Source organism: Polypterus senegalus, chromosome 7, assembly GCF_016835505.1.
Source record: "Polypterus senegalus isolate Bchr_013 chromosome 7, ASM1683550v1, whole genome shotgun sequence".
NCBI lineage: Eukaryota > Metazoa > Chordata > Cladistia > Polypteriformes > Polypteridae > Polypterus > Polypterus senegalus.
In genome coordinates, this window is record NC_053160.1 from 190,580,374 (window position 1) to 190,594,493 (window position 14,120).

General features: G+C 47.5%; 1 protein-coding gene across 1 annotated transcript in view; it reads right to left on the reverse strand.

Moving 5' to 3' along the window:
- Window positions 1-277: 277 nt before the first annotated feature.
- The window catches only part of fam241a (family with sequence similarity 241 member A), a 61,410-nt gene continuing 47,567 nt past the window's right edge, over window positions 278-14,120 (reverse strand). The window contains exon 2 of the mRNA XM_039759793.1: window positions 278-3,702. Coding sequence (XP_039615727.1) covers window positions 3,451-3,702 — 252 coding nt within the window. The 3' untranslated portion in view covers window positions 278-3,450. The remainder of the gene's footprint in view (window positions 3,703-14,120) is intronic.

Consider the following 14,120-nt stretch of genomic DNA (forward strand, 5'->3'; position numbering starts at 1 on the left):
GGGGTCCCATGGCCAACAAACTGGTGGGCTGTGCTCTCTTCATCCACTGCCACACATGCTGGCTGAAAGCCCACGTAACGGGAAGAAGTTCAAGTGTCACGAAACAAGAAAAAGAAAAAAAAAATAAATAAAGGAATGTCAAGCATCCCCTTCATCCAGCTGGGGACATGAAGTCCTGGGGTCCGAGGGGATGTGACTTCATGTGGTCCGCCAGCCGGCGTCTTCCACTGCGGCCGACCCCGAGCAGACACGTGACAAACACATCTGAGAGTCGAGGTGCTTTTGATTTTTTTATTAATAGCAACTTTGCTTATCTCAGTGACATCTGTAAGAACTCGACATTCAAACTCAATGTATGGAAAATATTAGCATTTCAAAAATTGATACAAAAAAAATGAAAGGCCCGTAAAGACAATCGTGTGGCGCACGTTGCACAATTCCTGGGACGCCGCTTTGCTTTCCACCTCCGTGTTGTCATCTCAAAGTAAAAGTGCAATTTCTGATTTGGTTCTGACGAGTTGCGTTTCTTCAGAATATTCCAGAGCTTTAGCGTTTAATCGAATGCAACTCTCCACCCGTTAACAGGAAATGACCCAAAACCAGTAAAGCGAGCCGAGTGACGTACTGAGTGACGCGGGGGTCACAAGGGGCCGTGACGTTCATCCGCTCGGCCAAATCAAACCCCTCATTGATCCGAGCAGAAGAGAAACCGAGCGGCTGGGATTAACGTACGACTCGAAATACAAAATGTGCACCCCGCGCACGTGTGTGTGTGTTAGTGGTCTTGTTTTAGATTAACACACACACGCATACGGGGTGGGCAGAGATGAGAATCCCCCTCAGGAAATCTTCACTTTGTGTGGCTTATTTATCTTTGCCGTGGATGTCATTGGTTGCTTCAAGTAAATCAAGCTGGAAAAAAAAAAAAAAAAAGTGTGCGTGTTTTCATTTTAGATTATAAAGCAACAAAATGTGAATATATCTTAAGGGGGATTCTTATCTGTGCCCACCCTGTGTGTGTTTAGCTGTTTTCAGCTTTCTCTTTGAGGACAACTAAAAGTAAAATCCATCAAACGCATTTTATTACTACAAGTGTCTGTGAAGCGCCCCCTGTTGGAGTGACAAACAATGACATACATTACAAACCGCATTTCAACAGATGCAAACAGGAACGCGGTGGTCTTCACTGATTATTTCAGTTTCAACCTGTCTTAGCAGAGGGAGCTGGAAATAATAAAACATACCAAAAAAAAAAGGTTTTATACTAAAAACTCAATTATTTTGCCCGTCCTACCACTGAAGACCCACTCGGTCCATTCAGTTGTCGGCTTGTTGGACGACGCACCCTGCCACATCTCTTCATTATCAGATGGCACCTTCTCCATAATACGGGGCACCAAGGCTGGATGTGATGCCAGTCCACCACTCGGCCACTTTATAGCCGTTAAATCAACGTCCCGTTTCACAAGAGGCAGGAGTTGTAATGTCTGTAATGCACCATCTGTTGGAATGACAAATGCAAAGCATGTCTCTGTTATAAGCCATTTGGCGCCGGCGGGGTTGGTATTTTCATAAAGGCAGTATGAATGTTGGTCTTGTGCCAGCTGTTGGAATGACAAATGCTATTTGGTATGGGATTCACAAAAACAGTCTTAATGGTTGTGGTGCAAAATGCAGGGCAGGCATACTATTACATACGACAAATATATTCCAACAGATGGTGCACTGCAAACATTAACTCTGTGGTCTGTGTCAATTACTTTGCTTTCAACCCGTCTCAGATGGGCAGCACAGGTAGTATACATGATTATATGCCAGGGTGGGCCACAGGTTTTTGTTCCAACTCAGTTTCTTAACAAGAAGTCAATCATCAGTGATGAAGCTCTTACTGCTCAGGTGACATTTTGAGGCTTCACTTCAGTGGTCTCACTTGTTAAGCACGGAGGGGTGGGGACACCTTATTTCAGTCGTCACATTCACAGCAATACGACCCAAATGACAAAGCAGCCGGCACTCCTCCACGTGACGTGTGTGTCCTTCCTGCACCGTCTGCTTTAATGAAACACTAAAGAGAAGAACGCGAGACTCAAACTGATCTGCTTTGGGCCGCGCATCACGAGGACGGAGAAAATCTACGACATGAGAGCCCAGCACTGCAGACTAACAAGTCTGAGACGGGCGAGGATAGGCACCTAATGAGGGAATTGGGTGGGAATGAAAAGCTGCAGGCGTGACGTCACCTCCTCAGACACCGTCTATATCTACACACACACATTTCTACACTAATATGACCCACATGTCGTGTATCACTAGAGAGACAGATAGAAAAACAGATACACGATATACAGATATCTACCTTAGTTATAGACTTCACACACACACACCCTGTAGAGATTTATCTAAACGTATTTGTCCTTTTACACCACTTGGGCCTGAACGCTGTCACCTCGCACTCACAGGACTTTATTCTGTGTGACATTTTGGTCTTCTGGTCTTTACCTGGACGGGTGGTCGGCTCACTCTGTTCCACACCTCCATGGAGTCGCCGGTGCGCCTTTCCTGCCTTAACGTGTGGGTTCAGGGCTGGCACTGCCAAGCGAGTAACAAACTGATGGGCTCTGACCTTCCATCTCAGAGGTGGACGCCACGCGCTGAAGCCGTCGGCACGAGGAGGCCAAACAGACGCCCGACTGCTCCGCCATTTGCCTCTCTTTGTAACCCTTGAAATGCGTTTTCATTAGAAGGCCACAGAAATGCTGTTTGTGAAATTAAAACAAGCCGTGGACCTCCGCTACACCCCACCACTAACTGATCACATTTGTGTTCCGTTTCAACCGAGCCCACCAGTCCTGTCCACGTCATTCAACCGCGGAGGGCCCCTCAAGTCCCGCTGCCCACCTACTCCCCGTGTCTCTGCTTCTCTTGCTAAACGTTAACAAGTGTCCAGCCAGCCGTGGGCCGTGGTCCTGATCCACTGGATGAGCCCAGGTCTCCTTATAATCCCCCTTTTGTATTCTGGGGGACTTGCTTTTCCTAGACGATGACACTGAAAGGTGGGAAAGGCCGCTGGAGTGAAACCCAGAAAGTTAAGCTTCAAGCAAATCACCCGCCGTGGCGTAATGAAGGCACTGGAGACGCGCGATGAGAGCAAACACAAAGCTCCTGGTCAGACGGCACCCCCTAATGGAGGCCTCGACTCCCTGGGGGCTCTTCAGCTCAGCCTTTGACGTCTGCTCACGTTGTTGCCTCGGATCAGAGGAGCGGCAGACACTCCAAAGGTGTTCTTGGGTCCTCGTGACATTTGCGCCGCCCTGTGCCCTTTGTAAAGACAGTGGCAGGCAGGCGGGCAGGCAGGAGTCGATTGTGGACGCCGTCACGTTACATTCTGTATGTACATCTATTTACATTGAAGCTTAGCCGCAGTTCAAGTCCAGTTCAGGGGAGGGTTTGCTACTTCTGTATATAAATAATCACAAGGCACAGAACTGTCACCAAAGCCAGCGCTTGGACCCCCAGAAACCAGAGCATCACCCAGAAAAACACGACCACCACCGGCTCAATGATCTTCTCTCCAAAGTACATCTGAGTAAAGCCGAGGTGTCTCAGGCACTTGTTGAGCTCTCCGAACAGCGTGCCCAGCTTCTCACAGTCGTCGACTGGCGCCGGTGGCTCTGTGCCCTGATGGACGCCATGCTCCTCAATCTGTTTAAAAAAAAAAAAATAGTACAGTGAGTCCTCAGTTTTAATACATCGTGTCTAAGAGTAATAATTCAGTACTCAAAGGGCTTCAGCCACCATCAATGGGCAGCATCCCCCTGGGTGATGTGACGGCAGCCATTTTGTACCTCACCATAAATATGGGGGGGCGGGGGAGGGGATAATTAGGTCAGAACGACCAGGCTGTGGTGGGCAATTTAACAATCATCAGGGTACCCCCTGTTCTTTACAAAGGATGCCCAGGGGGTCTTTTATGACCAGTGAGAGTCAAGACCCTCTGAGGGACGACACTTTTTTACAGCACACTATCTCCATTACTGCACTGGGTAGGCAGTTATTGGGGGTCCAGGCACAGAGCACCTGGTAAGCACATTGTCCCCATCACTGCACTTGGGGGAGGGGGGGCTTTTGTATTGGGACCACCAGATAAGCACATTGTCCCTGTCACTTCACCTTGGGTTGTTTTGGGGTCCAGGCACAAAGCACCAGGTAAGCGCCCCCTGCTGGCCTCACCAGCACCTTTCCTTTCCTTTCCTTTGCTTTTCCTGGCTGGTGGGCCTGAACACGCGTAGCTTCAGGTGGGCGCCCCGCTCTGCCAGTCTGCTGCCAGAACTGAAGTAATCCACGTTACAAATGTCCGCTAAAGGCAGATGTTTCATCAGGAGTAAATAAGAGTACTGAATGTCTTAACCCAGGGGTCTCCAACTCCAGGCCTGGAGTTTTTTTTGTTCAGAGACCCTCGTTTTCATCAGTGACCAGTCTGTGCTGCTAATTAACTTCTTCTGCCTTCATTTTATTTTGCTTGCTATTTAAGACTTTCGGATCCATCAATTGTTTCCTTTAAATTAGCAGCCAAGCACTGAGATACAAAAACGAGGCGACGCACAACCAGCAGCCAACACACGAGATGTGAAAATCAAGAGAGGCGAAGGTCCGCATTTCGACAGAGTTCTTAAGAAACGGCATTTCGGAGACGTCTGGTACGGCAGAACGAGAGCAGCACAAAGAGCCGGTCTGGCTCCCCTTCTTCCTCAAGCTCTTCCGTGTCCCCGCCTGCTTCCCCCGTCACCATGCTGGCTCGAGCACCCCAGTTCTGCTCACTTCTTCATTATTCTCTCACTCCGCCATTTCCTGCTCAGGCTCGTTGAATCCTTCTGGTGGGCTGCAATCACAAACTTGAGAATGAAGGGTGAAGAACAAAGTAAATGGCTGCCACACTCGGCCAGCAAATTACTAAGGCCATGCTGCCATACCACTGCTTGAACCAACACCCCTCCACCTAAGCCCCCATTTGTTTGTTTAAAAATGGCTCAACGCCACGGACCCTAACGTGTGTCACTACAGGCCAGAGGAAGATGAAGATTTCAGAGTTAACCAAAACGGTTCTGAAGCAAATAATGGATATCAGTACTGGGGGTCCAAAAGCTGGTGATTGACAAAAGTCCAAATTTTAGCACCAATCCAATACGAACAAGAAAGCAATTCAAAAACGAACAGAAATAATAAATAAAAATAATAATAGGACTATTACTATTACCAGTGGGCAAAAGAGAAGGAAACAGCCCAGGCAGCAGCGTCTCAGACAAACCTCTGGGTGGTCCACGGTCCGTTATAACTGACAAACATCAGCGTCTCCTGGCCACCCACCCTGTCCTGGTCACTGGGTCAATGGGTGGTCTGAATTTGGGTTGAGCAGAGCTCCATGGGAAAGGGTGGGTCTGTGGGGGTCTTTTGATGGGTTCATGCGGGCAATGCAAGGAAATACCTGTTGCTCGGTTACCACCTGCGTTGGCCAACGTACAAGGGGTCAAACAACAAAACCCGGTTATCTGAAGAGTGGAGACGGTGATTCCGAGTCTCAAAGACACAAAAAAGGCAAAATCAGGTGGTGAAAAGAAAAACGTTCTACAGGAGTGGAGGGGACGTCGCCGATAACCCTCTTATCTTTGGATTTCCAGGACCCCCCCCAGTATTTTTCATGATTAGGATACCAAAAAAAAAAAAAAAAAGGAGAAGCAGAAGAAGTGCAGCGTCCTCAACTATTAGAAAGTCGTGACAAACGATGGGAGGAACGTCCTGACTGACTACCCTTCATAATGAGGGGTCTTAAAAAAATAAAAAAAAACAAACCAACCCACAAGTCTCCTGACTGTCGTCTCGTTACATTGAATGAATTCTGTAAATGCCAATGGAAGGCGAGGTAATCCTGCTCTGCAAGTTTCAGAAGGATACGCGTTTGAAAAGAAGGACGCTGATGCAATGACGAGGACGGCCATGCAGGTGGCACAAGCGAACTCATTGCAGCGCATTGATGACAGGGCCAGATGTGGCGTTAAGTCGATGACACGCGACAATGACGGTGAAAGGACCGTCTGCAGACTCCATCTTTAGAGGACATTCAGCCACTCTGTGTCCCCTCAGGTGCTTTGTGTTGGATTCCTGCCTGGTGTTAAACGTCAAGACCTGCGAAAAGCAGGGACAGCACCCTGTGATCCTCCAAATCGGGCTGGGAAAAAACTCCGCACTTAAACATTCAGACCGCCGATCACTTACTTCTCTCATAGTTAGGAGTTTTTAATTCGAATTGATTCTTTTTTTTTTCCCCCCATTAAAGAAGAAAGAAAAAACAAAAGTACATAAAGCATTAAGCAGAGTACCATTAACAGCACATAAAACATTCAGACTATCAACTGTTAACTCTGGCCCTACAAAAATCCTGCTTAATTTACATACAATATTTCTAAGATGGGACAACAAACCAAAAAATGACCCAAGGAACTCCAAGGTACTGACATCAATCACCTTAAACACATCACCACGCCGGCTGACAAAATAAAATTTCCAAATTCTTCCTGCGTGTGCAGATTTGATAGAAAGATAGAGTGAAAGGCAATGGATGGACAGATAGATAGAGTGAAAGGCACTATATAACAGATAGATAATTTATTGTTGTGTAGCTCAAAATCACACAAGAAGTGACCCAATGGGATTGAACAGGCCCTGCCTTTCGACAGCCCCCCCTTGTAAGGAAAAAATGGAAGAAACCTCAGGAATGGCAGTTCAAAGCGAGAGCCCAGATAGATCGATGTGAAAGGCACTATATAATAGACGCAGACAGACAGACTTGCTTTTAAAAGGCAGCTTCCACTGTCATGATATCCTGTAGTGTAATCATTTATATATAAACATATCCAGCCTGAAGAGAAGCCATCAGAGCAGCACAATCATCATCATCATCATCCAGTCCGGATGACTGGTGGAGTGCAAGGTGCTGTTCTTCCTGCAAGCGGCTCTTCTGGCTTCTAGAAGGTTCTCCTCCATTATAAATATTCCCATATTTCGCATATTCAGTGAGCTTCTCATGAAACTTGCCAGGTATGGGTAACCGCCGCCCTAACTCTTATTTGTGGACCACCCAGTCTGAAAACGGGCAGCCTATTAAGTGACGGCTTCAATCAACCGAAGCCCCTGCCTGAAAGAGCCATCTGTCCCTCCGTCAACAGTCAGGCTCACAAATATTATTTTTCGTTTCTGGTTACGGCCGTCAGATAAGAATCGACTTCTTTTACACTCTGTAATTTAGCCGAGACCCGAGTATGTACATCTGGTACTCTCGTTGAGAGAGTTCACCGGCTACCTAAAATGGGTCTTTCCTGTTTTAATGAGGCACACCAGAGATCCAATTTCCTGTTATGATGATAAAGCGTTTATGATCCGCTGCCACAGATTTAATGAGATTAAATACCACAACAATGAGCTACGTCAATGGGCATGAAACAAGTCTCAAAGAGGAGGCCTGCAGGTGAATGTGTCCTCAAAGAGCCGCCATACGGGCAATGCCAGTACTGCCACCCACTTGCCCAGTTGCATTTCACTTCCTGTTTAAAAATTGTCCTCATTCTTTTAATCAGTCATCGTCTTCTTTCGACGTCGCCTGCCAAGTCACTGCACTGAGGAATTAAACTTTGATACTGAAGATAAGAAAAATGTAGGAAGTGTCAAGTGTGCAGCGCTCTCCTCGTACTGAACATTAAACCAAAAGTGCAGGAACGAGCGGCCCAACTGAATCCGTTTCAGTATTCAGAGCAACTTCAACGAACGAGACCACCGTGTTAAAAAAGTGCAGAGGAAATGAAAGTTAGGGGGGAGAGAAGCGCCGTTATCAGCAGCTAACAGAAGATGGAGGGGACGTCTGTCAGTGGCGGAATATTTGAGTGTTTGGTGGCCCAGAAAATGGAAAAGAACAGACTTGGGGGCTGGCGCTGCTGAAGTAAATGATAAATTTCACCTCTTCCACGGATTCAATAAAGACGTTTCATTTAACGCACTGAGAAGGAAGTGCAAATCGCGCCATTGATTTGAGTATGTGAACCGCAGACAGGTGACGCCATTCATTTCCAGATCTCCATTCTCTACAGAGGACCACCCTTAGTGAGGCGACAGGCGTATTACTGGGCACCAAACTCTCGGGCCTTTCTAATGCTGGATTAGACCGGTTTGATTCAAGTTCTTGCTGCGGTGGGCCACGTCTGTGAAGGTACCCTCATACAATGTGTCTCCCGTCACGAGAAAACGTGCAGCGAGTGACGATTCTGAAAGCAAGAAAACAGAAGGAAGTTTGTGGTTCACAAAGGAAAAAAGTGAAGCAAAAAAGATGAGCAAAGCTAAAGGCCGGCAGTAAAGATGGCCACCCAGCGACCAACTGAACCAAATGTGCTTCGAGCTGCAAAGCTCAGCCCTGAGGACCAACGCACAGACGAGCAGCTCTGCGGTTTTGTAAACTTGCAGCCGTGTGGTCCGAGTCGGAGCCCACGTTGGGTCGCACTGGGAATAACGCGGCCACCGATCCTGCATAGAACAGCTGGAGCGTCACTCACACACCAATACGCGGGACACTTACTGCTGTTTTTGTATCACAATTATTATTATTATAAAGGACCCTGATAAGAATTACTACTCTGTAGCGGACTAAAAAACACAGCTAAGATTCTCAACGCCTTTGAAGGCCATTTATTTATTTCAATTTTCAGTGGGGACCCCAGGAACACACCCAGCCTCGGCCCACACTAGTCATGTGACTATTCGAATATCGAGTCCTCCCACAAGTCTCTACTTATTAAAATGATCTCCTTTCTTACTGCAACGTGTCATGTTCTTCTCTTCTTCATGATTGGCTAGTTGTTGTTATTATTTAAAGAGGACCTCGATAAGAATTACGACTTTCTTAAATAAATCACAGTCAAAAGGCGTTGTGAATCGTATTTTTTATTTACTTTTTCGGTGGGAACCCCAAGAAAGCACCCAGCCTCGGCCCGACTCGCACACATCCCCTTCACAAAGACAAAAAAAATAAACCGGTAATAAAACAGAAATTAGAAGATTATATTCAACAATAATAAACAGGGTGCCTCGAGAGGAGCTCTGGTATTAAATGAGGAAGTCGGGAGTGGCAGAGAAGTACATAAGAGTTGTACAGGATATGAACGAGGGGAGTGTGACCGTGGGGAGGTCTGCGGTAGGAGTGACGAAGGTGGGATTACATCGGAGATCGGCTCTGAGCCCCTTCTTATTTGTAGTGGTGATGGACAGGCAAGATTAGACAGGAGTCCCTATGGACTGTGAGGTTTGCTGATGACATTGTGATCTGCAGGTTGAGGAGACCCTGGAGAGGTGGAAAGGAATGTAGGACCACCAAGACAGAATACATGTGTGTGAATGAGAGGGAGGTCAGTGGAATGGCGAGGATGAGGGGAGTAGAGTTGGTGAAGGTGGATGAGTTTAAATACTTGGGATCAACAGTACAGAGGAATGGGGATTGTGGAAGAGAAGTGAAGAAGAAAGTGCAGGCAGGGTGGAGAAGAGTGACAGGAGTGATTTGTGACAGACGGGTTTCAGGAAGAGTGACAGGGAAGGTCTATAGGACGGTAGCGAGACCAGCTGTGTTATATGGGCGGGAGATGGTGGCACAGGAGACCAAGCTGGAGGTGGCAGAGTTAAAGATGCTAATGTTTGCATTGGGTGTGACGAGGATGGACAGGATTAGAAATGAGGACATTAGAGGGTCAGCTCAAGTTGGACGGTTGGGAGACAAAGTCAGAGAGGCGAGTTGGCATTGGTTTGGACATGTGCAGAGGAGAGATGCTGGATATATTGGGAGAAGGATGCTAAGGATAGAGCTGTCACAGAAGAGGAAAAGAGGAAGGCCTAAGCGAAGGTTTACGGATGTGGTGAGAAAGGACATGCAGGTGATGGGTGTGACAGAGGACAGAAAGATATGGAAGATGATCCGCTGTGGCGGCCCCTAACGGGAGCAGCCAAAAGAAGAAGAAGAGATTCAACAATAATAAGCAGAATATAACTACACAAACTACAACGAGCCCACGCCAGCTCCTTTTACGGAGATAATACAAATTCAACAACAACAAATGACGAACAAAAAGAACACATGATGAAGTCCATGAAACATGGCACCTGATGTAATGAAATGATGGAGACGGACAGTCCAGAGATCAGCTCGCTGTATGTGAATGGGAAGGGCAGGCCTTACCGGTATTTCCATGTGAGGGGCTCAGCAGCGCTCCCTCCTTCCTTCCATTCTTTGCAGGTCGACCACCAATCCTCATGCAGCAGGAAGACACCAGACGGTCCATACACCGCACAGGAGACCATCCAGGAAAGACAAGTGTCCACTGGCATCGAACAGGAAGGCAACTCCAAATATGAAACAACAAGAGACATCTCTCTCTAAAGAATTTTAAATCCTGCGCCGGCCCTCCTTGTCCCCAGCAGCCCCTGCACCATCAGCCAGACGACTAATCAGAGCCACTGCAAGGACTGCTGGGAGTTGACGTTTCTTTGCAGCCTTTGTCGATTTTCACAGAGCATTCGACTCAGTTGATTGAGTTGCCCGGTGGGACATCCTGAGGGTTCACAGGATCCCCTTGAGGTTGCTGGATATCATGGCCGGTCTGTACACTGGTACTGTGAGTGCTGTGCAGAGTGGAGGCAGGACCTCTGCGTTTTTCCCAGTTGATTCTGGGGTTCGTCAGTGGTGTGTTCTGCTCCTACTCTGTTCAATGCTTGTATGGACTGGGTGTTGGGCAAAGTCGTGGGGTCCAGCGGCTGTTGGTGAAGAAAGATTCATGGATCTCGACTTTGCTGACGATGCTGTGATCTTCGTGGAGTCAACGGAGGCTCTGATCAAGGCGGTCAGAGACTGAGTGAGGGGTCTTTGTTTGTGAGGGTCCCGATAAAAACCAAAGATCCAGGCCTTTAATGACCTCTTGGGCACGGCCATCGGCAGTGTGTTTGTCTGCAGAGAGAGTGTCGACCTCATTGAGAGGTTTACTTACCTTGGCAGTGACATTCATGTCTCTGGTGGCTCTTCCTGTGAAGTCAGTAGACGGATTGGGAGAGCATGGGGGGGTCATGAGGTCACTGGAAAGGAGTGTGTGGTGTCCCTGATATCTGCAAAAGGATGAAGGTCCAAGTCTTTAGAGTCCTGGTGCTCCTTGTTTGTGAGACATGGACGCTATCCAGTGACCCGAGATGAAGACTGGACTCCTTCGGTACCGTGTCTCTCCAGGAAATCCTTGGGTGCCGTTGGTTTGACTTTGGGTTGCTCATGGAGTCCCGAATGAGGCACATGACCTGCATTGTGAGGGAGCGTCAGTTACGGCACTACGGCCATGTGGCGCGTTTCTCCGAGGATGATCCGGCTCATATGATCCTCATTGTTGGGGACCTGAGTGGCTGAACCAGGCCAAGGGGTTGCCCACGTAACACCTGGCTGTGGCAGATGGAGGGTCATTTCTGGAAGGGGGGGGACTGGACTGCGTGTCTGCCTGGGGGGGCTGCCAACCGGGATCCCGAGCTGTTGTTTCGACGTGTAGGGGGTGCAGCAACTTATGATTATGGTGGGAGTCTCCTCTTTTTATTAGAGTATTTCTCCTAACATATAACAACAGTCCCGTCTTGGCAGGACAGCAGAGCCTCATCAGCATCCCAAGACACAACTGCACAAATTCCGACAAGACGCCAACTTAAAGCACATCTGAAATTCTAAGGAGGCACAGCCTGCCTTCATAAATCGGCCTGCTGCTTCTCGCTAAGTGACGCTACTGGTGCGGCACACTTTAGAATAGAAAAGTGCACGGCTACCACGACTAAGGACCATGTAAAGGGTGGCACTACTCACGACACAGGAAGATATAGAAAACATTTCAAATGTAAATAAAATATATAAGTACACAGAATGTCCTCATTGAGGCCACCTAACTGCAAGAATACAACACTAACACCCACCAATTATTTTTTGTTAAACTTCAAGGGTCGCCAAGAGTCTGCGTCTCTTTCACCAGCTCAACCCTTGAGGGGTACCAGCTGTCAGGTATCTGACAAGTAACTGGGGGGGGCAAAGCCCAAGAAGAAGGCCACACTGCGAACAATGCCAAATCTCAAGACACAAACCAACGTCAAAGATCACAAGCATCGGTCAACATCCAGAGAAAAGTTCAAAGGCACAAAGGGTCGTTTCTGCAATCGGCAAATTTGGACATCAATTTTTGACCCATCCTGCTGCTACCAAAAAGTGTTTTTTGAGCAACGAGAGCAAAAAACAGCAGCAGTCTAAGAAACAATAATGGCGGAGAAAACAGTAACAATAACATTAAACAAGTCAAGCTGCCAATCACCAAACTCACATCAGCGTCATAACTGAGGGCAGGGGGTCCTCAAGTGGTGCACTGCTGGAGCCAATCCTAGCCAGCACAGGGCACAACGCAGGAACAAACCCCGGAAAGGGCACCAGCCAAGTACAGGGCACACACAGACAGAGCGAGCACACAGTAGGGACAATTTAGGATCACCAACGCACCTAACCTGCATGTCTTTGGACTGTGGGAGGAAACCCACGCAGGGAGGATCTGGGAAACGAAACTGTGAGGCAGCAGCGCTACCCACTGCGGCACCGTGCCGCTCCACACTGATGTGCTTCAATTAAATTTAGACAGTTAGCGCAGCCGCTGAATTTAATTTCACCACATGGTGTTGAGTGTTTGCTCTCCGGTAGCCTACAATTTGAATGTCCCCTCTATTGAGTTATCCACCACAAATCACATGTCGACTCGCTCTAAACCTGTCAGCGCGTGTTTATTAATAAAGGTTCCCTCTGGACGTTTGATGAACGTTTACAGCGCACTGCAGCACCACAGTTATTGGGTCTCCTAAAGCAGGGGGTCACTAACTCCAGTCCTGGAGGACCACCGTGGCTGCAGGTTTTCAATCAAACCCTTTTCTGTATGAGTGACCTGCTTTTGATGCCAATTTACTTCTTTTGAATTCATTTTATTGGACTTTCTCTTGAAGACTCAGACCCCCTCAATTGTTTCTTTTTCCTTAATTAGCAGCCAAACAATAATGAGATACAAAATGAGCCAAAACAGAACCAAACAACTGGTGTCCTTCACACAATATCTGAAAATAAAGCATGATGAAGGTCTCAAGAATGTTGGTCTGCTCAGGTCCACAAACATTTTAATAGAATTTCATCAATGGCGTCACTAGTATTGTCCCAGTAGTGTTTTTTAATAGCATTGGCAGGGTGGAAAATGATCAGAGTTGCAGTAACTCTGATGCTCTTTGCATGAAAAAATACGTGTTCCATTAAAATTTCACTTTTTTCTTTGTGAATTGTGACGTTTACTTAAAAAAAAAAAAAAAGTATTTGGCGTCCAGGGGTGCATTCACCCCCCAGGTATGTGGTAGTTTAAGGGTTAATGAAAACCAACTGAAGGGGCGCACTCGTCATATTACGCTCATCAACTGCAGGCCCCCTGCTACTCCTGGCTCATCATCAGTGGAGTCTAAAGCCGAATCTCCTCAAGCAGCGGCTCCCCTATGGCCTTTGCTTTCAGGTCGATAATCCTGCCTAATGAACGCCGACCTGCCCAAAACAAGCAAGCGGGAGTTGGCATCAAAGCAGAGTTGTTGTTGCTGCTGCCGCCACCCTAATCAACTCTTCAGTTACCCAAAGCAGCCACGTAACCCCTGAACTATGAACTGCAGTCTTAGTAAGTACAGTAGATTTCAACTCACTGCATCTTTTAGTAACTTGGCCATTTGCTTGTCGTGGGCAGGATTAACATACTGAACTGAATACAATGTCCTTTGGCATGGACGCCACGGTTCTGCAACCTCAGGCAGAACATGCGGGACAATCTTAAGAGGCTTCCACTCAAGGACAGGACAGCTGGAAGAGTGACGCCTGTTGATGAATACACGTCACTTGGCACTCGCTGCACAAGACTGCAAATAATAAAACAACAATTAGTGCAACTTTGCATTTGTGATCTTTGTTCCTAAACTGAGCTTCAGAGGCCAAGTCTTTTAAGTGTAAGAAATAT